This window comes from Microplitis demolitor, chromosome 10 (genome assembly GCF_026212275.2).
Source record: "Microplitis demolitor isolate Queensland-Clemson2020A chromosome 10, iyMicDemo2.1a, whole genome shotgun sequence".
Classification (NCBI taxonomy): Eukaryota; Metazoa; Arthropoda; class Insecta; order Hymenoptera; family Braconidae; genus Microplitis; species Microplitis demolitor.
The window spans coordinates 4340941-4367117 of record NC_068554.1 but is presented as its reverse complement, the minus strand read 5'-3'; the positions used below and the strand labels follow the sequence as shown (position 1 = coordinate 4367117).

At 30.7% G+C, this 26177-nt stretch overlaps 3 protein-coding genes across 15 annotated transcripts in view; 2 read left to right on the top strand and 1 right to left on the bottom strand.

Annotated features, from left to right (window-relative positions):
* LOC103580284 (uncharacterized) overlaps nt 1–18340 on the top strand; it is a 64484-nt gene extending 46144 nt beyond the window's left edge. For 9 of the 10 annotated variants that reach the window (XM_053742302.1, XM_008561984.2, XM_053742304.1 and 6 more), the window contains 6 exons: nt 10060–10760; nt 11444–11686; nt 11773–12235; nt 12325–14582; nt 14658–14851; nt 14928–18340. In XM_053742302.1, the coding sequence (XP_053598277.1) occupies nt 10060–10760; nt 11444–11686; nt 11773–12235; nt 12325–14582; nt 14658–14851; nt 14928–15573 (4505 nt within the window). In that variant the 3' untranslated portion in view covers nt 15574–18340. The remainder of the gene's footprint in view (nt 1–10059; nt 10761–11443; nt 11687–11772; nt 12236–12324; nt 14583–14657; nt 14852–14927) is intronic. The other variant, XM_053742303.1, reaches the window with a different exon arrangement.
* A 791-nt stretch (nt 18341–19131) lies between these two features.
* LOC103580282 (tectonic-like complex member MKS1) lies at nt 19132–23071 on the bottom strand. The gene is made up of 4 exons (XM_008561977.3): nt 22971–23071; nt 21106–21796; nt 19769–20112; nt 19132–19706 (listed from the first exon to the last, which is right to left on the bottom strand). Exons 1-4 carry the CDS (start codon nt 23051–23053, stop codon nt 19301–19303), a joined length of 1524 nt encoding a protein of 507 aa, XP_008560199.2. The 5' UTR covers nt 23054–23071; the 3' UTR covers nt 19132–19300.
* On the top strand, nt 20236–25965 carry LOC103580283 (rhomboid-related protein 3). Of its 4 annotated transcripts, none has more exons than XM_008561978.3 (5): nt 20236–20735; nt 23934–24012; nt 24493–24681; nt 24747–25072; nt 25144–25965. In XM_008561978.3, exons 1-5 carry the CDS (start codon nt 20701–20703, stop codon nt 25670–25672), a joined length of 1158 nt encoding a protein of 385 aa, XP_008560200.1. In that variant the 5' UTR covers nt 20236–20700; the 3' UTR covers nt 25673–25965. The 4 variants fall into 4 exon arrangements, with proteins under 4 accessions (XP_008560200.1, XP_053598281.1, XP_008560201.1 ...); XM_053742306.1 differs by lacking the exon at nt 20236–20735 and adding an exon at nt 23181–23465; XM_008561979.2 differs by lacking the exon at nt 20236–20735 and adding an exon at nt 23182–23610 and having other exon boundaries at nt 25144–25964.
* The last annotated feature ends 212 nt before the right edge of the window (nt 25966–26177 follow it).

The following is a 26177-nucleotide window of genomic DNA, read 5'->3' as shown; positions in this document are numbered from 1 at the left end:
TTTCCACTTGATTATTACTGAGTCCATTGTCTGGTTTCGTATAATTTTCATTCAAAACACGATGAAATTTAACTGGACCGTCGCAACACGCGATGTCAAGGACAACACCGGCACTACTTGTCGTCGGTAACTCATTACTTGATATCGAACTTCTTCCACTTGATTTATTTTGCGTCAAAGTATCTATATTTATTATCGATATTTTTTCACTACCCGGCGAAGAATTTAAAGTTCTGTGAGATTGACTGTACTCTTGATCTTTTTTTGTTGTTTTTTCATCCTGTTTACTGTTAACCCGCAAACATCCTCTTGAATCTTTTAATTTCGATGTCGAAACGATATTTACTGGACTGTCTGATCTTTCACTGTACTTTTGAGCCCTATCTGGTGTATACGTTGATGATGACGGCTCTGGAGAGTTGACTCTAAAAAAATAAAATAAAAATGAACAATTAATATGATAAAATTTATAATAATAAATCCAACTGACCTATAAGTCGTTGAAGTTTCGTGAATAGTTCCCGGGGAATTTTGAAGAACGGGAATTCGTGGTGGCAACTGTAAAGCTGGTAAAAGAGGAAACCCGACGGTTCCTGATGAATATAAACTAGACTGTGGCCAGCAAACGGAGGAACCAACTAGTCTATTGGCCACTGGTCTAAGAATTGTAGAACTTGGAGTTGTAGTTTGCGGTAAAGGTGGCGGTGGAGCTGGTCCACGAAGTCTTAGAAGCGCAGCGCGACACTGCTCAAGAGCTCCTGGCATGTGGAGCAAATGGGTTGCTAGCAATACACTGTAGATGTTTTCCAAAGTAACTTCTAAACGTCCAGTGTACATGTAATTCAACAATGGAGCAAATGCTTCACCACCTAATTAATTAATTACACAAATTTATTAATTTAACTATCAACATATTGGTCATAATTATATGAATGCAGACAATATTTACCAACGGACGAAACGGAAATAGATGTTATTGGATTTGGTGAATCTCCAGTGACACGGGATGAGCCAGAGGTTGCTGTAGTTGAGAGTAAAGCTTTTAAATATCCACTGTGTGCTGCCAAAACACCGCGATGAGCAACAAATTGATGCTCACCGTCATTTCCAACTCTTACGACCGTGTCTGGGGGGGAAAGTGTTTCAAGATGGGAATAATTTTCTTCACCGAACCAAGCTCTGTACAAACTATACATCTTAATATTTATTTGAATATAATTTTTAAAAATTTATTTAACACATTTTTTAAATTTACTTTTTATTAAACTAAAACTGGACTTAATTACGAGAATTGACAGTTTAATTTAAGAAGAATTACTATGGGATCGATTGAAACAAGCGGCGAGATAAAACTAATATGTAGAACTTGAGCTGGTAATCAAGCAGGTCACGATCGTGATTTGAACGCCGGTAGCTGGGACGTGCAAACGCGGTTTGCGAAATACCCCACCAGCATCGCAACCCTCAAGTATATTTGCGGGGTAAGAACCGCCCCCGTTGAGCGCAGATTGGCCGTTGCCGTGACACGTGTACGAGACTCGCGTTCCACGACCGCGCGATAATATTCCGCTAATGTTTAATTTTTATATTTATTCTCTTTTAAAGTTTATTTTAATAACTAATATACTATCCCAATCCGTTTTTAAACTCATCAATTATTTTTCATTAAAAATATAATAATTAAAAATTATTTAAATCTTTTTAATTAATTTAAAATCATCAGATTCCTCTGTCTGTTTGCTTTTATTCTCTATAACCTTTTACATAATGTTTGAATAATATTATTCATAATTTGTACACATGTGTACATTTAATATGGATGCTTGTTATTTAAATCATGTCTCAATTTAAAAGAAAATTCGCAAACATTAAAATTTTTTCTTTAGTTTCTTATAAACAAAAAAAAATCAGCCAATTTATTTTTAAAATTTATGATTTTACAGTTAGAAAAAAATTAACTTTAGTAAAAAGAATATTTTTTTTAAAAGTTCCATGACAACTGATCCCTGACAATTGATCCTCCAGACTAAATCTAACTGACAGCTGATTTTCTAATTCATCAGTTTCATTAAGATTTTCCCGCGTCAAAATTTAAATTGTAGATTGAACGTACTCGACGTACTTGACGTACGAAAACGTAATCAAAACTTGCAATAAAAAAATTAAAGTATATAAGAAATATTTAATTGACAAAAGAATATATCTAGTAGTCAGAAAACTAGAAATAAAAATTTTCAGCAGTATAGACTCTAGAGCTATCTTTTGTATGGCTCCAAAGTAATTTTCAAAACCTGCTGAATATTTTTATTTCTTGTCTCCAAGCTTCTGGGTAGTCTATAAGACCCACAGGAGCACAAGAAATTAGCCATCAGTAGAGTACTGTCTCACAAGGCCCAAAATATTTTTCTACAGCTGATAATTTTTACTTTTTATCTCCAAGCTACTAGAGTCTGTAAGACTCGGAAGAGAAAATTTTCATTTCTCGTCTTCTGGCTACTAAATATATTTTTCTGGCAATGAAATATTTCTTATATACTTTGATTTTTTTATTGCAAGTTTTGAAAGGTTTTATCTACGATTATGCAAGTCTTACTTACGTTTTCGTACGCCAGCTACGTCTTTAAAGATTGAATTAACGTTTTCAACATCTAGTAAGTTCAATTTACGATCAAAATTTCGACTCGGGTTCATAGCTTTCATAATCATCTACAAAATCATTATCTTTATCATTTTCAACCGAATGTCCATGGGATCAATTTGTAGGAATCACTTGTGGTATAAAATTGCTGAGATAATTTGACAACACATCTTTCTTAAGTAATAATTTAATTAAATTTATTATATTATTAATTCCATATTTAAGTTAAAGAATAATTTTCTTGACGGAAGAAAATCGAAATTTATCTACAGAACTCCAAAAAAAACAGATCAGCAATTTCGAACTAAGCTCAGATGTTTTCGATCAAAAAAATTTTGAATGAAGTCATCAAATTTTTCCACTAAAAATATATCAGATTAAAAATTAAAATCGCATAATTTCTTGTAGGAAAATACAATGTTTCTAAAAGTTATTTTTTTGCTCAGTGTAGAACAAATGATCTCATATATTTAAGTATACAGTGTCGAATAACAAACGCTGAGGTTTGATATGAGTGACGTCGTCGAGGATAAGGATGCAGGTACTCGCGTCGATATCAGTAACACTATTGCGGTTTTGAGAGACGAGTTGTCCCAGCCGGAAGCGTTTGAGTGTTGGCTAATAAACAAACGCGAGAACCAGTGCTGATGAATATAACGACTATTACGCACATTTCCCTGGAGAGGAAGATACTCGACAGAGCTCGGAACCCACAAATCTCCCGGCATCCCCGCGTCGCTCTTATTCTCTAGCAAATCGCTAACCATCACCGATTACGGTCTACTCGAGACGATTGTACTCATGACAAAAGACAATATTTGCCAATCAACTATTTGTCCTCTTTCATCAGCATCATTTTTTTTTTTTATTTTATACAATAAATAAATTTTGAAAATAATAAATATATCCTAGCTTCTGTTTTTTTTATAATTCGGTATAAGAACAGATTTTTTACTGGTTCAAGTTGAGTTGTCAGACACCCGTGGTACAATTGCTGAGGCCTTAAACACACACTGCAAAGTGCCTCAGGTTATCTCAGCAGTAGCAACAGCAGCCGTAGCCATGCTCTGCTCAGAGAATAGAAATGAAAGAATGAAGAACTCTCGGTTTAATGCCCTGCTCGATTTAAACAAGCTGAGCAAACACTTTTCACGATATTACCAGCCACCACACTATGACTTTAAGAGTTTCACTATGTATATATATATATATATATATTTCTATATCTTACATTTTTCATCTGGCTTTTCTGTTTCAATTTCTCTGTATTTTAAACTGATACTCCGGGACCGCTGTTGGAAAATCTTATCATAAAAAACCAAAGTATACTTTTTAATCTACATGATAACTTTAATTTATTAATATAATCGTCCATCATATTAAGGAAAAATAATTACGAGTATTTAAAATGTAAGGTGAATAAATATATATAATTATAGGGCAATAGGAGCGTAGTAAATTGGTGGTAAAATTAAATGTTAGTCCATCTGAGGGTTGTGGTAACGGTGAGATGAAAACACGCAGTGTTGAGTCGAGTAACGGACGAGCTAATTAGCGTCTTGATTTACTTAATCCCAATTAATGCTCAGCTACCACTGGTTCTACAATCTCTGTCTCTCTTCAACTTCCGTCTCAGTCTCGCGAGTATTGGATAGAGCTATGCTCGGTACTTTGCCAAGCAAATAACGGATTATACGTACTGTTAAACGTTAACCTCCGCAAAGCTAAAGCTAAATTAATATATATATATATGTATATACATGGCTACATATATATCACTATCATCATTCCGTATCATCATACCGACATAAATTTCATTGCTGGCGTTTGAATTTAAATGTAAACTAATATCTGTTGATTAATATATTTTATATTTGTCATAATAATTAATTTATAAATTTATTGAGTCTTTGAGGGAACAGAATTTTAAAAATATTATGTTTTTATTCAGTAATGTTATACAAACGATTGAGTACATTATAAGGGCAAAAGTTTTCCCCTATCGATAAGCTACGTCCTTAATTGACAGATGTTATTTGCACACTCCTACTTGTATACATACATATATATGTACATAAATATAGAAGCAATTGGTAGGCACATGCTAATACCGATAGAGTAATCAGCCATCAGAGCTTTGACCGATCAAATTCTCTGATGTTAAATGACATAAATCGTGTGACATTTATTTATAAAATTTATTATTCATATATTTTTTTTTATTTTGAAATATATGCTGACCAATATCGCCCAGAGTCCCCAGTGTATTAATATATATGTATAAATGTGTATATTAATTTATACAATTATATTTTACCGAATTTATTATCGCATTAATTTAATATAAATCCAATAAATATATTTTATTTTTTTATATTATATTTGTTATTTACCTTGCGCAGAATATATTCGATTTATTTTTATTGTCATATTTTTATTTATTTTATCGAATCACGTATTTCGAAGCGTACTGTGTAATTTTAACAAACAGCGATATACATATTTTTTTTTTATATTATTTATTTATAAAAATTGAAAATAAATATAAATATAATTGGATGAAAATAATAAAAAAAAAAATTGGTTTTTAAAAAAATAAAAACAATATAATAATTGTCAATAAACATACAGTAGATTATTAATTTGACGGTACTGAAATTTTCACTTGCAATGTAGGAGAGCGATAAAAAATCGTGTTTTCTCTTGGCATCGAATAAAATCCCTCCATGAGCCCAAGTACCGTCGAGGGAGAACGAGTAAAATAAAAAATAAAATAAAATGCGTGAGCGCGTAAGAGAGAATGAGTGTTTGCTTTTAATCATTTTTCCTGCATTGACGATGCGTAAATCTCATAAATATATAAATACGCAAAAGCGTTTCTCTGAAAAAGCTAAACTCGAATTATTAAATAACTTAATTACCTTCACGGTTAATAATTAACGGATATAATTTTTTAGTCTCTATTTTTAAAATTCCCATAAGTGGAATAATTATTTTGTTTCATGTATTAGTATACCATCAATTAACTTAACGTATGATACCTTATTTGTGACAGTGAACAACATTATGTATCACAAAAGCCTTCAGTAAATTTCTCTCCCTCCTAACCCTGTCTATATCTATATCTACCTCTACCTCTGCCTCTATCTCTACAAACTGTTAAATCAAAGAGAATATATTATTAGCATGGTCCATGCAATTTTATATTCCTTCTGAATCGTTTATTACAAACTTCTGCTAATCCTCACTTATTCGTGATCAGTAATTAGTGTTATGCCCGGATTAAATAATTTATAAAAAGCGCGGGTTTGGACGAGTAAGCACCAGACTAACATTAAATTTTCTACTTCCTTCAAACAATTTGTTCAATTACATTGATCTCCGATGACATCAGTCACATTGTTCTTCAAGTGTCTCTCCCTTAAATCTACGCTGTAAAAAATTTTTTTACTCAGCATACTGTAAACTTCTCGGTGTAAAAATTACACCAAATATCGAGTTCAATTTAGGCGGTGTTAAAATTTTTACACCATCAAGATCTAAATGTATAAATGATAATTTTGCGGTAAGAAAAATAGTCATAAAAATATTTAAATGTTCAAAATACTATTTCATATCGGAATAAAATTAAAATTCCGAACCGGAGTGCATGCAGATTCAAATAAAATCCGTAATCACTCTGAGTTCATTTCCAATTTTTTACAGTGTACCTATTAATTAAGTAGTTAAAAATTTTTAATGATAATTTATTGCTCATTAATTAGAATTATAATGAGTAACACGGAATGGTGTAAAAAAAGTAAATTACACCGTGAGAAAATTACACGAATGGATAATTTACACCGTTATTTAGGGCCATTTTCACACAAAAATTTTTTACAGTACAAATTATCATACAATTTTATCAACTTATTATTAATATTTTTGTAATTAGTCTCCGACGAAAAATTCTAACCGACTTCTAAATAAATATAAAATTTTCGAGAATATACATAACAAGTAAAATATCCATGGCCTTTGCCAGAGCTAAAAATTTATTTTATTTAATCCTTTGAATAATTATTATTATTATCATTAATTTTATAAATCAAAAACTCACAATAGTTGAGTTAATTTTTATTCATTAACTCATTCTCATTTAATAAAATATTTAAAGTGGTTCTTCAGCCCCTTTTTACTTGCTACGCACTCAGCGGTGGTAGCTTAATTACCAGGATCTCCCACTGCATTTCATCCATTTACGTTCTCTGCATATATTAATATCTACTTTTTTCTTTACATTTTCTTTCATTTAATCATAATCAAACTTTCATTGAGTTCTAGTCTTTTTAAATATAACTCTTACACTATATTCATAATTATCTTTTTTTTTATTCACAACAACAAGATCAAAGCAATTAATTTCCCTTCAATTTATCATTTATTGGGGGCGGAGTACTTGAAGAAATTCCAAGTTTTCGGAAACTCAAATACGTGAAATTTTTTTTTTTTTATGATATTTTGAGTAAATAGAAAAAATTTTCAGCTGCCGTTAAAAAGAGATTTCAATTTTCGCGGGCAAAATGGGTACCCCCTAAAAAAGATGAAAAAAAAATTTTCTGGATATTAAATAAATTTGGATATTTAAAAATATTAATCAACAGATAAGAAAAAAAATCAAATTGATTTCATGATTTTTTTACAAAAACAAAAGTTTTCGAAAACAGTAAAGAAAAAAAAATTCAAAATAATGCTCAATTATATTTACAAAAGTAATTTTGGTATTTTTAAAAAACAAACTTTTTGTATAAAATTTCAAAACTACTCCATTTTGTCTCTCCCTCCCCTAAATGAATGCATTCTTATCTATCTGTCTAAATTACTGCCCAATTTTCATACATTAGTAAATAAAAAAATTAAAAAAGTAAATCTCCATTTATTTTTCACGAAAAAAAATAGTACAGGAATCAATCGAATCCGTCAATTAACTTGTCTCCTGTCATTCGTATGACACCGATGTTTCCCGCCAGTGAATCCTATAAACTCCCAAATGAACACATATACATATATATATTTTTTATCTTCTATTTATTCAATCACTGTAGCATTATTATTTAATTGCATTAAAAGCTACAGTATAATTAAATATTGACAGATAATATTTATAATCCAAAAGATTTAAATAATATACGAATGAAAAAATTCAGTAGCTCTTGAAGTAATATAAAAATTATATACTTTTATTACGGGCAGTACTGAATAAGCATAATCTCAAGTTCTTGTCGAGCGAACGAGCGAGCGAGAACTTTTTAATTGGGTATCCTTAATTAGTTAACTAGTGGTATCTAGCTAATTATTCTGTTTCTCCCTCTGCATTTCACTTTTTCATTTTTAGTTTAAATATTACTCTCAACTTAAACTTTATAAAATTTATTTCTTTCTTTCTTTTTATATTTTTTCAGTATATATTAATTATCAATATTAATAATTAAACATTTATATAATTATTCTTAGAAATAAATACCAACTTAAATTTATTTTACCCATGAAAATTACTGAGTATATCAATATGTAACTTATACCATAAGATATTTTTCGTTTTTCGCAGATGATTTAAGTATAAGTTGGAAATACTGATTCTGAATGCTCGGAAAATTAATCTGTAATTTTAAATAATTTTTAAATTTAGTAAAATATCATTAATTAAAATAAATTATTGGTTAATAAAATACTCGGTATGCGTAATTTTTTTTAACTCGGGAACTCTGAGTGACAGAGTGAATTCTGATTGAATTAAAATCCTTAATCATTCTGGATTTACTCCCAGTGTAAAATCGAGAAAATTTCATAAATTTTTTTTCTTATTAATTTTAAAACCAACTTAATTTTTTATTTTTTACAAACGGACTGCATTCGTGGTTTTAATTAAAATAAATTAATTTATAACAATGACGAGCAACTTTTTATAAATTACATAAGTAAAAAATCATTTCATACGGATACAAAATTTAAATTGCTGATGAGTATTTTATTATTTAGAATTTAAAAGCTGGACGTAAAAAAACCTGGACGAAAAAAAGCCTGACTGGGCTTCCCGGACACCCAAAAACTAGGAGATGTCCGGGAAACCCTAAGTGCAGCGAGCAGGAATATTGTCATAGTAGTTACATAGAATAATAAAAAATTTTAAAATAACTTCCTAGAATGTTATACTTATGTATATATACGTCCATTGAGAAAATTGCTTAATAAACAGTGTGAGGTTGTATCTTGTTACGATTTAATATATTTAAAGACTGATTATTATCATTATCCGTAAAAACATACTCGCGTGACAATAATAACATCACTTGTCGCAATGAATATACTTTGAAAAAAAAATCTATATAATATGAAAACCTATTAAATTGCCATATGTGTATTTTACTCATTGCATGTTTCATAAAAACCGCCTGATTTTAAAAATGATAACAAACAGTTACTATTATTAATGTCTAAATTTTTCTAAGCATTGTAATCAAGTTAAATACGTCTGTTGTTCTCTTGAACATATACTCAGCAAAAATATCATTTTGACAAGTTAAATAGAATTGATTAAAAAAATTACTTTATTGATATTCATTAATGAAAAGTATCTTTATTTAAAGACTGTTATTATATTTATCTCTCCAGAATATTACTATTTAAAATTCTTCAAATTTTTCTTGAAACCAACATCGTAAAAATACATATTTTTTTTAAAATAAATTTGAATTTTAAAATTATTATAAAAATTTTATATAAAATATCTTATTGATTAAGGGCATTGTTAGACAATATCCCCCACCCCCTTTCCCCACTTTTTAAAAATATTCAACTGTCAAAATTTTATCAATAAATTAAAAAACAATTAAAGAATTAATTGAAAAAAGGACAATTTCGATAAGATATAGATTTTTAAAAAAAAATTCGTACAGTTGTTATCAATTAGGAGTTGAAAAATTTATTTGAATAAATTTCAGTCTAGAAAATTTGAAAATTCAAATTATAAAATTGACATGAAGATTTTATTGAAATTTATTTAACTTCGTTTAACTCCAAATTGATGTCAACTGTAAGTAATTTTTTTAAAATCTATATCTCAGCGAAATTGTCCTTTTTTTATTTAACCCTTTAATTGTTTTTTAATTTATGGATCAAATTTTGATACGCTTATAACAGCTGAGTCATTGAAAATTTTTAAAAAGTGTGGGAGGGAGACACTGTTTGAAAATGCCCTTAATACCTAATTGATGTTTTAATTTTTTTTTAAATAATTAATAACATTTTAATAGAGTTATGACACTTGGAAATCGTTGAATATTTTATAAAAGAAGTGGGGAGTACGGTCTTATATATTCTCTATAAGTTTATAAAAATATCAATAAGTAATAATAATAATAATAATTTGTAATTATTTACAGAAGGAGGAAGACAATTAGGTCCACATACTTGTGCGATATGTCAAAGTGTAGTAGAGGGAGGGAGCCAGAGCCGTGCATTGTCTCGTAGTCAAGCGTCTCAATATGGATTACGTGAAGATCAAGTGCAGCCGGGTGCACGTGTCTGCAATACTTGCAGATGTAAAGCCGTACGTGGTCGTTACACCGCATGTCCACTTCCTGGATGTCCAAATGCCAATAATTCAAATACTAAAACACGAGTTAAGCGACTGCGTGCATTACCGTCTAAGTGGATGGAACTGCCCTCAGATGTCTGGGAGCCAGTTGTCCAAGAATTTCAGATACCGAACAATGCCACCAAATGTTGTTCAGCTTGTTTCAACAGGATATCGCGTCGTTTGGCGCCTCATTTGACCGCCGGTGCAGACGTTTCTGAAGACAGTTCTGAATCTTCGACGCGGCAGCAGTGGACTGAAGAAGAATTAAAACTTCTAAGACGTGCGTTGAGAGAACATGCGACGAATTGGCAGAAAGTTGCTGAACAAATTCCTGGAAAATCAAATCATCAGTGTAAAAATTATTATCTTACGTATCGCAAGAAACTAGGACTTGATCAGATTGTTACCGAGTACTATGAGGCGAGAGGAGAAGATTTTAGGAGGCCTTTTTTAACAGATGAAGAGGAAAGTGGTAGTAGTACAAGTAGCTGCGATGAATTGGCTGTTAGTATTTTATTTTATTTTTTTAAAAATATATTACAGTCAACTACCCGTTATAAGCCTGGTCTAGTGGACGCAGGGGAAATTTTTATTGTAATTTCAATCTTCCCACTACCGTGCGTTTAGTTTTGTTCTCGACTACTCGTTATAAGCCTGTTTTATTTTAAATCATTTTAAACGTCATATTTACGTTTTGTTACATACGTCACTATCCCAATTTTTCTAGTGCTTATAGCGCTAAAATAAATACTTATCTTTTTACACTAATAATAATTGTAATGAAAAAAAATATAATGACAACGGTATTAATTACAGTAATGATAATAATAATTTTATTGATCAATATAATGATCAAAAAAACTTTTAAATTGTAACAGAAGCTTTAATTGTAATTAATGATTACAACTATGAACAATAAATAATATTTTACTTAATAATGATTAAATTATTCTCCGCGAAAGATCGATAGTAAATTTTCATAATTTATTTAGATATTTTGTTCCTATTGTTAGTTTATAATTTAGAGAATTTTAACGGAGGCTTATAACGGGATGTCTGGTAGGAAACTCAAAAAAGTGGTTAAGGGGGAAGCTGTTTGGACTCAGTAATTCCCGATTGAGGGGAAGAGGCTTATGACGGATAGTCCACTATATTATTATTGTTACTAATAATTTATTTAATTTTAGGTGCACGATTCTAGTGATACTGCAAGTGCAGGTAGTCCTGCAAATATAATATCAAGTAGTACGACGTCGACCTTGGTCCCATCAACGAGTTCATCAAAAACAAATATTTTTCCTCCCGACAATACGACGGATATTCGTATCTCTCTTGTACCACCACCGATAACAACATCGTCTTCACAGCAACCTACCGCTGGAGGACAGCCAGTGGTAAACAGTCGCGAGGATTACGATAGCTCTGCTACGGTGGGTCTACAATTTCTTTGTTAAAAAATTTTTTTTTTCCATTATTGTTTTCGACGGGTCTGATAGAGATTCGAAAATTGTTTCAGGAGACGGCGGACGAAGGTCAAGGTAATGCTGAACTTGAAAGTACGGGTGTTACGGTTACGCAGTCAACTGGTAATACAAGTGCGCTGATACAATCCCAGCAACAGCAGCAAATCCTACAGCCTCAACCACCGCCACCGCCACCACCACCCGAGCATTCGCCACCGACAACTGCTAGCAGCTCGAATCCACTTACTGTCAAAGATCTTATGCTCGGTGTTATCGAGATGCAACTAAAACGTAACAACGGTAGTCCAGCTGGACCACCGGGTTCAGTATCTAATTCTGGTCCCTCTTCGATGTCAAATATTCTCAAGGCTGATCATAGGAATGACATTACTTTTGTTCGTGAGTTTAAGCCGGCCTCGAGTATGCCCTCTACTGCCATGTCCAATAGGGACTCGAATTTGGCGACTCTTTCTGTTGTTTCCTGTCATCGTTCTGCTCCCAGTCCTCAACAAATTGGTAATAAATATTTTTAAATTATTATAATCACTCAAATATATTTATTTAAATAATAATAATAATAATAATTAAAAAATCTATAATTACAGGTCAAATGCAAGCAACGATAACACCATGTCCACCTCCAGTTCAAAGTTCCCAGCCTCAACAACCAGATTTACTTCCCAAAGAAGGTTTAGTCGTGATGCAAGTCCAGCAGGCATTAAGAGAAACCGAGGGTACACTTGATTTGAGTATAAAGAAACCAAGACTACATCCACCACCACCTCAGCAGCAAGAGTACAATCACACTCATCAGCAGCCTCATAAACCTCCTCAAGTATCAATGTACCGCCCGGAACCACCAGGTGCTTATTATCATGCTCACCCACATGCAGAGCAGGGTCGTGGTGCTAAAAGCCCATTAGTCTACGCGTCGTCACCTAGACCGCAAGCTCCAATAACGCCCAAAATGAATAAAGTAAACGTGACCCCTCCTCATCCAAAATTGTCACCCAAACTAAGTAACATCGGGCCAGCTCACAAAGGCGGGTCAATAACTCACGGTACTCCAGTTCCCAGTGCGCGTTACGAAGGCCTTTTAAGACAAATGACACCACCAGGTAATGCCGGGTCAGCGGGTTCAGGAGGTACACCAGCTCCCAAAGAATCTGGTTCGATAACTCAGGGTACTCCAGTGCATCCATTTACTGTAGACAAACGTAATCCAATGTATGATTATCACCGGCCAATAAGACACTCACCAGCAACGACAAATGTTCCACCTCAGTGCCAAACTCAACAGGGTGTCGTTGTTACCCACAGTAATCAGTATAATTCATATTCTTCAAGACCACCACCGAGTTATACTATGGAGCAACAATTGTCATCGCGCCAAATAATAATGAACGACTACATTACCAGTCAGCAAATGCACCAGAGAGGTCGTACCAGTGGAACCAGTGATAATCCTGGCAAAAGTGAGCCCCCACCTTCGTCTGGATTGTATTACACAAGTACACCACCTCCACCTCAATCTCACACGCAACCGCGACAGGGAGTTATACAGAGACACAATCCGCAAAAACAAATTCACTATCAACCTCCACCGGCGGGTCTTGAAGCTTTCTCTAGTCTTGTTGATGTGGCTGTCCAGCAGCCAAGTTTACCAGTACCGCACCCTCACGGTCCTCCTCATCCTTCGTCGGGTAGCAGCGGCCATGAGGGTCTCGGCAAAACGATGGCCGATAGACTGCTCGCTGATCGGTATGTAGATAATAATAGAGCGTATCGGGAGCAAGAGATAAGGATTCAAGAGCAACATCGGTTTGCGATCCAGCATGCCGAGAGGATGGCTGCCGCTCAGCAGCAACATCAACAGCAGCATCAGCAGCGCGAACGGGAGCGCGAGCGTGAACGTGAACGGGAACGTGATCTTGCTCATATACGTGAGAAAGAGGAGCAGCAGAGGCTGCATCGGGAGAAAGAGCTCCAGCAATTGGAGCATCGTTTGGCTGTCCAGCATCACCAGAGGGAAAAAGACATGCAGCAGCAACAGCAACAGGAGCAGCATAGATTTTCACAGCAACGGGAGAAAGAAATGCAGCAGCATGAGCACATGATGTCTGTACAGAGAGAAAAAGAAATGCGTGAAGGGGAACAGCATCGACTGAGCGTTCATCAGCAGCGAGAAAAAGAAATTCATCAGCATCAAATGGCCGCTGCGGCGCAGAGAGAAAAAGAACATCAGGAGCATCGCATGGCTCAGCAGAGGGAAAAAGAAATCCAGCATCAACGAGAACAGCTGGCGGTTCATCAAAGAGAAAAAGAGATGCGTGATAAGCAGGCGGAACATCGGATGGCTGTACAACGAGAACGGGATCTTGCTCATTTACATCAACAGCAAATGCAACAGCAGCAACAGCAGCAGCAACAACAGCAACAACAGCAGCAGCAGCAACAGCAGCAACAACAACAACAACAGCAACAAATTCAACAGCAACAACAAATCCAACAGCATTTTCTCGGAAGAATCGAAGCTGAAAGACATCGTCATATGGCTCAAATACGCAGGGATCACTTCCGGCCGGAACAAATTGATCGCGAGGCCTCGCGGATTATGACCAGTGGATTTCCGGCGTCTTCAAGGCCGCAGCCTCCACCTCAGCCTCCTCCACAGCAGCCTTCTTCGACGCGAACCGGCCAGTCCGCGTCGAATTCTCAGCAAGGAGAAGGCTCTTCCACTCTTACTGCCGCCAGTCTTATCGACGCGATCATCACTCATCAAATAAATCAGAGTTTTAAAAGCACCGGTGGCACTGCGGCTTCAAGTAATCAGCCTACCAGACCCGGCGATAGACTTTTCCAGGTTCGTATTTATTAATTTAACCCAACTTAATTGTTAATTATCATTATTAATAAATACTTTAATTTATTTACTCAGACTTTTCATCGAGATAATCAACCAGAGCCTAATGGTGTTGCGCACAGTCCTGCTGGTGAAGCTGCTGGAGGTAATAGCGGACCACCAAATGAAGCTCCGCAAGATGGAAAAACAATTACCATTGTAGATCATGCTGAGCATATTGTAACCAAGGAATATGGTCCGCCTCATGGATCATACAGATCATATCCTGGGTAAATATAAATTCAATTAATACCTATGATGGGAGTATAAATTTCACAAAATAATAATAATATTTTTGATAAACAGATACACAATATCTGAAGAGCAGTGGAAGCGTCGCGAAGGTGAACCCGAGTCGACAAAATCGAGTGACGAGCGTCAAATAATCCGCGTATCTCAAACACAGCAGCAGCCGCAGCAGCATCAGCCATCCCAGCAATCACAGCAACCAGTGAGTTCGGGCAAGCAATTCCATTCCGTAGAACCGGTGTCACCACCCGAGGCAACGACAAATCATTACACAGCAAGACGATATTACGAATCAACCACTGCCACAACGACCTCCGGGACACCATCAAAGCCCCATCTCTCGCCGCTTGATTACGTGAAAAATAAAATAGTCGAAGTAATGCGAACCTCTGAGGACGACAAACCAGGCGCGGAGAGATCCAGCGGTAACGGCAACATTGACAAGGACGACAAACCAGCAGAGAGTCCGTCAACCGGAGATATGGTAATTGACGAGAGTCCTAGTCAGCCAAGTCAACCACCACCATCAGCACCCACAACATTCTATCCCTACAACGCTCTTGGTGTCCAAGTACACACTGGAATGCCCCAGCCACCGCCACCAGCAACTTCCTCAGCGAATGTATCAAAGTCCGAGCAAATGCAAGCTGAGCCCGCGCCTCTCCTGTCTGCTCAATACGAGCCGCTCTCCGACGAGGACTGATGTGTCTCCATTGACAGTAAAATCAACAATTCGAAGCTCCCGATTCTCATCAACGTTAATTAGAGGGTCTTGCAGACGTGTTCCTATCAGACATGATAACTTTGTTTTTGTATTTCAGATTTACGCTTTTTTTTTGCTATGATTCTTTATTTTATTATTTTTTTTTTTTATTTACTAGAGTCATATTGGGATAAAAAAGTGATAAAGTATCGCAATATGAAAGCAATCTTTTGAAAAAAAAAAAAAAAAAAAAAAATTTTACACAAATGATTCAGGTATAAAAGCTGTGGTTTTTTTTTTAAACATTACTTGACATTACTTTTTTTACTCGTCCACCATAACGATTAAAAGTCATCTGTTTATATTTTAAAAATTTTATTTCCAATAATAATAATTGTGATTATAATTATTATTATTATTATTATTGTTTTTATAATTATTTTGTGGAATGATAATATTTAATTTGTTATCTTTTTTTTGTGTAAATTTATTTCTTTCATTATTTCTCTATAAATAAAATCATTCCATAAAACATTCTTATCATCAATTATAAGAACAAAAAAAAAAATAAATAAATAATTAATAATAAATATAAAAACCACGGACGCTAAAGCTAAAGCTTTAATGCACGGCATCAAAGCCAAATTTAAGGTACATTTAATAAATAGTTATTATAATTATAAAATAGTTATATCAAATATAATATTAATAATTAGTTGTAATAAAAATAACGATAATAATATTAATTAATATTTCCACAGTAAATAAAAGTGGTAAATAATTTAAAAAAATTCATTTTCTTTTGTAAATACACTAATATAATCGTTATAAATAATAATAATAATATTAATAAATACGTTAAAGGTGTGCGTGTTTTTATTTTGAATACATCTGTGATGAGTAACCAGTGTGAGATACTAAAATACATGTACTGTAGATTCGATAAAAAGAAAGAGAATAAAAGTGGGTAGTAAAAAAAAAATAAACACTGAGTTTAAATAATAATCATCTTGAACAGACGATTACTTTATTGTATGTACACTATTTTTTTTTTATATATATAAATATATATAGAAATAATAATAAATATTAAAATAAAAAGTTTAAAAAATAAAAAAAAAAGTAAACGTTGTAAATAGTTGATAGTTTATAAGACGAACAAGTAATTATATTATTATAAATATATAAATATAAGTACTAGGACTAGTGTAATAACAGTAGGTATAGATAAAGTTTAAAACAGGTAGAAAAATGACGAACTGACTAGGGAACTTCTTTCGAGACAACGTTCTCTTATTGACGAATTACTTTATGTAAAATTTTATCAAATTTATTGGTATGATTATTATTATTATTATTAATAATAATAAATATTAATAATAATAAATAATGTTAATTGTCGATAAACGAATAAATGTGAATTTTTATTTTATTTAATTATATTTAAATAATACATGTTGATCACTCGATAACACACTCAATTATCGCGCACTTATCAAATCACACATTCACATTTACCTTTTTATACAGCCTAATTTTATATTTGTATGCAAAAAAAAAAAACGTTTTATTATTATTATTATTATTAATAATAATGTGGAGCTGCGCCCTTCGTTTACGGCTTTTTAAATCTTATTATTTTATCAAAATTGTACAATAGTTAGATTATTTTTTATTGTTTTTTATTTTAACGCCAACTGTTTTCAATCGCGACTACGATCCAAAGCTTTATTGTAATAAAAAAAAACAAATCTTAATTAAAAGTTTATTAATAAAACCAAGGGACCGGTGCCTTTCAACACTATTGCTCTTAAAAAAAAAAAAAGTAAAATAAAATAAATAAAAATAAAAACAAGTTGATAATTTATTATTTGTAGAGTTTCCTTTATTGCTCTAATTCCGTACCGTGTCTTAAGTACTTTGATTCGATATAGAAAATTTTATTATTTTGTTTATTTCAAAATAATGCCAAGTGTTTAAAAATAGCTGAGAAAAATTAAATATTTTGATGCTTCCAAAACGGTGATTTAAAAAAAATAAAACAGTACTGCATCCGATAAAATATGAGTAATTTTACTCTAATAATAATTAAAAAAAAAAAAAAATTAAGAGAACGAATCTTATCACTGCTATTGCTCCAAAATGACTTAAATTAAATTTGAAACTACAGAAAAAAGGATTTTTTGACGCTAAAAATTTTTACTTTTCCCAAAATAAATTTTTGCATTAGAAATTGAGAAAAAAAAAATTTCTTGGGGAGAGAAAATTTTTTTACGGCAATAAATTTTTTTTTTCTGTGCAGACATAGATTAGAGACATAAAATATACTGTTACAATTGTACCTATTTGATTAAAGCTTGGTGACGATCTCTGTTCAGAACTTGATCGTTTAAAGAAGAAAAAAAAAGGCTGTATATTTAAAAAATAAAATGAAATATATAATAATAATTAAAATAAAATAAGCTATCGAGGCGATTGTTTAGCTCTCGTTGTAAAATAGACGGTCGGATGGAAATAAAGAAGCTGAGGATTTAACGATAATTATTATTATCTATTGAATAAACAGGAATAAAGTAATTGATTGGAAACGATATATTAAATAAATAAATATATAAATAAATAAATGAATGGATAAATATTTAAATAGCGAACGAGCGCATACCACGCCTACAGTAAACTCTACCGGTGTAGCATACACGATAATTATTATCAAACAATTCAATGTAAATTGTTATTTTTGTTGAAATAAAATCACCTCCGTTATTGACTATCTTGTTATTATATTTTTACCTCCTCTTTGTTATTAATTACAATGGATTAGTCCATGTATTTTAGATACGCTGCTGGTAAGTGCCATAATCTTTTTATTTTATTATTACATTAAGTAATTAATTTATTTGAAAATTGCACTAAAGTTATTTTTTAATGAAAGAAATTACAATTTCTTTGGTAATTATTTTATAAATAAATTTTTTACAATATTAAATTCTATAAATATTTTAAATTCTAACAAAAAACTTTTTATGCATCTAAAAATTTAATTGATTTTGACGACATAAATTTTGGGGAATTAGTTAATTATTTTAAATAATTAATTTTTTAATTAAAAAATAATTACTAAAGAAATTGTAATTTTTTAAATCAAATAATTAACTATATTCTTATTTTTTTTAAATTAATTTTTTGAATCAAGAATTTTTTTTCCTGCGTAAATATAAAACATACAGATAATTATTAATTGACTAACAAATTAATATCAGTCTAATGATAAAGAAATATTTTTACAAAACGTAAGAAAAAAAAATTAATTTTATTTATCAAATTGTACAAAAATTATTCTGAATCCGTGTAAAAAAATTTATTCCAAAAATATTCAAAAAAAGTTCAATATATGAAATTTAAAAATTTTAGACAGATTAGAATTTTGAGGAGCTTATTTTAAACTTTTGTAATTTTGATTGTAAAAAAAAAGTTTCAGGATTGTATATGAGCGGATTCCTCAAATTTGGAACTTTTTATTACCGTTTTTTGGTTCTTATCGGGAAGGGGGGGGGGGGTGTTGGTTTCTGATGAGAACATTTTCATTTTTTATTCAAAATTCACTCACATAAATTTTTTGTTACTATTAAAATTACAAAAGTTGCACTCAAAATTCTAACATGTCTCAAGTTTTAAAAGTAATGTTTTTTACACAGAAAGATTAATTATTAATTAATAAAACAAAATATTACAAATGAATTCTATCAGATCTCGCTTGAATCATCCGTTCTCTCGCAGCTTTAAATTGTTCAAGCACATTATTAACAGTGTTAATTAACATACCAGAATTTAATCTTTCTTGATATTTAGATCGACTTTTACTAATAATTTTATTATTCTGCTGTATAATATTAACCCGCAAATCGACGGTACCACTGGGTACAACTTTCAATTCTTTTTTATCCAACTTACTTCCTTCATGATCCCGAGGTATCCCACAATACGTAATATCCTCTAGCTCAGCAGTACCACCAGTAAAAAATCGTCTCAGTGCATTAACAATTCCATAAACCGGCCTCCAAGTCTGTAATCGAAATTCATAGGACCCAGATGTCGATGGTAAAGGCATTGATGTGTAGCCTTCTATTCGATATCTTAAAAATAAAATATATTTAATTATTAAATCATTAAATATTTATTTTTAAAATAAAATTACCTTGTCCAATTGTCGAAAGAGCCTACGGAAATAAGTAAATAAGGCCACGAGGGCACAGTCTCGTTCAAACAATTTAAATCAAGATCAAGTGTTATTTCAGCTAGATAACTAAAATGAGCCGATTTATTTATCATTCTACATCTCTGTGTTCGTCCGTACAGTTTATCCCGATTATTTGTGCTCCAATATTTCGGTAAATCGATCGTGTATGTAATGAATATCGAATTGTAACAAAAATCACGTGCTTCAATAAAATCAAACGTCAAAAATAATCGTAAAATATTTGCCGGTGGTAATTCGATATCTGAAATTATTTTATCTTGCCGATAAATCTCCGGTATTTCCTAAAAAATAAAAAAACACAACAATAATAATAATTATTATTAAACTTTAATGACATTAAAACTATTACAGGTGATAAGACACGACATTGACAGTCACATTTATAAAAAAAACTTTAATCTCCTGATAGTAAAGTCACAGCAATTGTTCTTGCGGTAGGAAACTTTAAATTTAAAAATAAAGTTAATTATCTGAAGAATTAAAAACATATATATTTATTTATTTTTACTAGAAGGCAACGAATAAATTTTTAAAAAATAATAAAACAGTAGGAATCGTTAAGGACAAACAAGTTTTTTAATCTTCAGTCATTTTCCTGAGCCCGTACGCTCAAGATCGGTCTCTTTATATAACAGCGTCTGGATTTTTATTTAACATCTCACTTTCGCAATAACTATTTTGCGTCCGTCTTCTTCTTCAGATAATCAAACATTCTTTAATAGCAAGTCACACTACATAACACACGTGTATTTATCTATCAGTGCGACTTTACTTCATCTGACGTGTAGTTCTTTTTTTTATGTCCGCTCAATTTAAAATAAGTTATTGTTTATTTAAATTTAAATAGTAAATAAATAAATAAACCAAAGATGATGCGACAAATTTCGGAAATTTCCTATGTTGGGTAAGTTGGCATAAATACACGTAAAAAGTTAGGAATGAATTCGAAGTGATTACAGATTTTATTTACATCCACATTCACTCCGAATTCAATCCACGTTTACTACAAAAATTTTTCAGTGTAAAGATGAAAATTAAGAAAGAAATTTTGAAAGTAAAAAGTACGTATGGTTAAAAATCAGGAGTGAATTCGAAATTATTACGGATTTTATTTAAATTTGAATTCACTTGGAGTTTCGGAAATTAAAAAAAAATCTATCGGCATTCGGTGTAAATAGAAAATTTGTTTTTTCAACGATTTTAGAGTAGTCTGGATTTTATTTGAACCGAAAATTTTTTACAGTAAATAAATAAATAAATAAATAAATACTAACATGCTGTAAATTATTATTAACGATCACGTCATCATCTGAGTGTTCATAGACATGTTCGATCCAATAGTCATAATTCATTCCTATACTTTCAATAGAATAGGCTTCATCTTGATCATTATTAATATCTGGATCAATTGTCAAAACTTTACCGGCTTTATTATACGTAAGAGTACACAGAAGAATTTCTGATGTATCAGGATCAGGAAACGCTTGATCTTTAGACGATAAATCCACCATTATATGCATTACTGTACAATCTCGGTACAAATAGTGATTTGATCGAATTTTCGTGTCCGTTGGATTTTCATCGATAACTTGTTTGTTGTACCGCTCGTTAAACGGCTTGCGGTTTTTAATTGTGGGAAGCGCATACTCATTTTTGATTGATAATAATGACTTATAATTTTTCTTAGTCACCGGCGATTTATCCCGATGATAAGCATCATCGGAAGTGTAGGTAAATAGTCGCGATCCTTGGATACTTTTATTTTTAATTATTTCATTGTAGTCTTTTTGAATTTTTGTACTGCAATTTTTTTCTTCAGAGTATAATTTAACTTCGAGAGAGCTGAATATTTTTTCTTGCCAAGTTATTGTTTTTTCTTCGGACTCAAGATAATTTGAGTCGTGAATTTCTTCTTGCGAGTCAAATAATTCAACCAGAGGGGATTTTTGCTGGACGATTTTTATTCTGAAAATATTTATTTACATTTAGACGGATTTATTTTAGTAATAGAAAATATTTAACTTTTTCTTTAACGCCACATGGCCGGTTGCTGGAAGTTAATTTTATTTATAAAAAAATAAACATTCAAAGTTGTAAACTAATTTCATTTTTATATACCTTTTTTCATACAATTAAATATTTAAATAAATATTTGATAGGGTAATTGACCTAATGAATAATTAATTTTAGTAAAATAATTATTTTTAAATTTAAATTCATTACTAAGTTAAATATGAATTTTAAAAAAATATAAATGTATTCTAAATTACACTGAAAAAAATAATTTGGAGTTGCAAATAAATATAATTTATTTATTTAAGTAAATATTTTATTATTATTATTATCTTGCGCGGGAAATCGCATTGGTCTGAAATTAAGAGTGTGAATGTAGCAGACAAAAGAATTTATAAATTTAAATAATGAAATTTAAAAAAATGCGCGCGTTGATTCTTCAATTATTTAAATACGCATTTTTTCATTTTTTTCTACTTACACTTTTTATTTATTTATTCAAAAATTTAAAAAACTCCTAATTGTCAGTTACATTCACATTTCTTTGAAATTGTCTTGTTTCGAGTTGCAAATCAAGTATTGAAAATTAAAATTCGGAATTTGAACACAGAAAAAAAAAATCTCGACAGGAAATAAATATTTTTGATTCAAGAAATTTTTTTTGAAAATATCAATTTTTTCGGATAAACTAAAAATCTACTCTAACTCGGACAAATTCTCTTGATAGAAAATCAAAAATATAAATATAATCAAAGAATATAAGCAGAGATTTTGAAAAATTTTTCACACGCATTTTAAAATTTTTTTTTCTATCAACTTTGAATTTATTAATTCAAACTTGAAAAAATTGTCAGTTTATCACTGAGTGCACTGTTATATTTTTTAAATTCTTACTGTGCGTTTTTTGATTGATTATTTTCTTTTTAATGTTTAATATATTAATGAAAATTTCAAAATTCTCTGACGTCTACTACATTTATTATGACGATAAAAAGTGATCAGTAATTAGGTCTCTCACTTTAAATTTAAAACTTTAGAAATATTCTGTAAAAAATTATTGACAAAAATTAAATTTTTTTATTCATCACCAAGAAACTAGTTACCAAAAATAATACATTATAATTACTTTATTTTAAAATGATCAATTGATTGATTAACACGATAATCTCCAGCTATTTTTAATTTTCCCGAATTACGTGGAAACATCATTAAACACTAATTGTCCTTCATACTTGCTGTCATATAAATATACATACTATATATCTATATAATTCAAAGTGTTTTTATAAGCGTTGCTTAGCAACCAATAGGACATGTGTTTTTAAAACTAAAACCATCCAATGAAATTTTTCTAAAACAATCTAAAAAAATAAAAACAAAATAAATATAATAATTACTAATTAAGTTTTTTTATAAATCCAAACTTAATTGCCAGTGAAAGGAAATTTAAAAAGGATAAAAAATAAGTGAGAGAGAAAATAAAAAAAAATATCGATGACGCTCAGTATTTGACAACACAAAAATATTCACATATACATATTGTATATATACCATATATATTGACATATGTATGTTTGACAACCGGAATTCAAAAATTTAAAAATGATTCACTAGTGCGGTGGTAATTTTGAATGAAATTTTTTTTTAAAAAGCTGTAAATTTTATTAAAAATTATATATATATATATTTTATGTTTATTATAAAAACGTTCATAACCTGTATGAAAAGGTCGCACCAGCTTACATTCCTGTACCTTCGTGATAACGGTAAACTATAAATTCCTACTTTATTTTAATAATTTGCATTTGTTATTAAATAAGGTCATAGAGAATTATTTTTTTTTCTTTGCGTTATCTTGGTGATAAAATTAAATTAAATGAACAAATTGTTAAATCTGTAGATGACTAATATATATATGTAGATACATAGATATAGATATGAAATAATATACATATATATAGTTGTATATATCGAGTTTATTTAGTTATTGCTCACCTGTTGAAGTTGACACCTGTCAGTATTTTTTTTTGCTGTATTTTATTTATTTAATTATTTGTAGTATTAATTAATTAATTAATTTTTTTTACAGAGGGTTTAAAATTATAAAAATGATTAATGAACAAGACAGAGAAGGCCAAGTGATAATTCCACTACAGTACAATAATTCAGTAAGTATTAAATTATTAAATTTATATTTATTTTTGTGTGAATTTGACATGATACTAAAATTAACTGTCTAATAATTTTTAAATTTTTTTTAAAATTATAAATCTAAAAAAAAAATATTTTAGAAAGTTGCACCTGTAGTTTTTTTAATTTTCTACATGTGCATATTTTTAGTTTATTTTTTTTACTTTGAATTAAATTTTTAAAAAAATCCGAAAATTGTTAATTGTCTGCTAATTTATGAGTTTGAATGTAGCAAACATCAGACAAATTTAAAATTATTGATAAATAGTGTAAATAATTAACAAAATAAAATTTTTAAATTAATAGGTCCATTTTTTATAAATATTTTTTTTTTAATTATTTACTCCATTTATTTATAATTTTAAATTTGTCTGATCTCTGCGACATTCACACTAATTTATTTATTTAGTTTTTTTCGTTGGGATTAATAAATTTATTTATTTATTCATAATAATTAGCACTGGAAAAGTATTTTTGAAAAATATGACTTGGATGGTGATGGTAAAATATCATATCATGAATTAAAAGAAATGATAAGAGGCTCAACATATAATGACGACATTCCTCCAAGAGTTGTGAGAATAATAATGCAGAAAGCTGATTTAAATGACTCTGGCTATTTAGAGTATCCAGAATTCATAGCAATGGTAACAAATAAATATATAAAATAACTCACTACAATTAACAACTAATTAATTTTATTTTAATTTAGATCCACAGAAAAGATATGCAAGGAGTATTTGGACATTTTTTAAGCCGCTATGTCCATAATATGGTACCACAAAGACCGACTCTTGAGACACAGTACAGCGTAAGGCCATCTGCTGATTTTCCTGATGGTCTTTATGAAGAAGAGTACAGTTGCAAACCACCAGCAATTGCTATGATCATAATATCAATTATTGAAATTATTTTATATCTGTATGATGTAATCGTAGACAAGACTATAGATGGTCCAGCATCGACATTATTTATTTATAATCCTCATAAAAGATATCAAGCTTGGAGATACTTCACTTACATGTTCGTCCATGCTGGGTAAGTTCATAATTTATATTGAGTTTCATTTCACCAGCAATCTAAGCGTATGATTTTCTTCTTTTTTTTAGTGTATTTCATATAGTGGTTAATCTACTGGTACAAATAATGCTGGGAATACCCTTGGAGATGGTCCACAAATGGTGGCGAGTGTTGATAATATATTTAGCTGGAGTTGTCGCTGGATCTCTTGGGACATCTGTGTCAGATCCAAAGGTATATCTTGCTGGTGCATCTGGTGGTGTCTATGCGCTTATTACCGCTCATGTCGCTACGATAATAATGAACTGGCGGCAAATGGAATTCGCTGTATTACAGTTGTGTGTTTTTATTATTATAACTGCGGTTGATGTTGGCCAGGCAATTTACAACAGATATGTACTGGGTACCAAAGATCAAATCGGTTATGTTGCTCACTTTGCTGGTGCTATTGCTGGATTACTTGTTGGTATTAATGTTTTACGTAATCTTGAAGTACAAACATGGGAAAAAGCCGTCTGGTGGGCTAGTATATTTACTTATATTGCACTGATGACTGCTGCTATTCTATGGAACGCATTGTATCCGTCATATTTTCCCGAGCCTATTTATGATTCGTAGTAATTATTTATTGTTTATATTTATATAAACTTAAGGCATTCCCAGGCAGTGTCTCTCCCCCACTTTTTAAAAATATGCCATTACTTCCAACTATTAGCGTATCAAAATTTTTTCAATTGATTAAAAAAAAATTAGAATTAAAATTTCTCAATTCTCTAATTTTTTTTAAATTAATTGATAAAATTTTGAAAATAATTTAAAATTTTCAAAAATTGAAGGCACTGTATACGAATGGCCTTAACATGGACTTAATATCTATTAAATTATCAGTATTTTTTTTTATTTTTATCATTATTTATGTATTATTAAAAACAATACTAGGTATTGTTATATTTTTAAACTGATATATTTGTATAAGTGTAAAAAAAATTTTGTATTAAATATTTTTTAAATAAACAATTAAATAAATTACTACTAAAATATTTATTAATTCAATTTAAAAAAAATCAAATATAAATCAGTATTATAAAATATTTATTCTTACACTTAATAAATACAGTAAAAA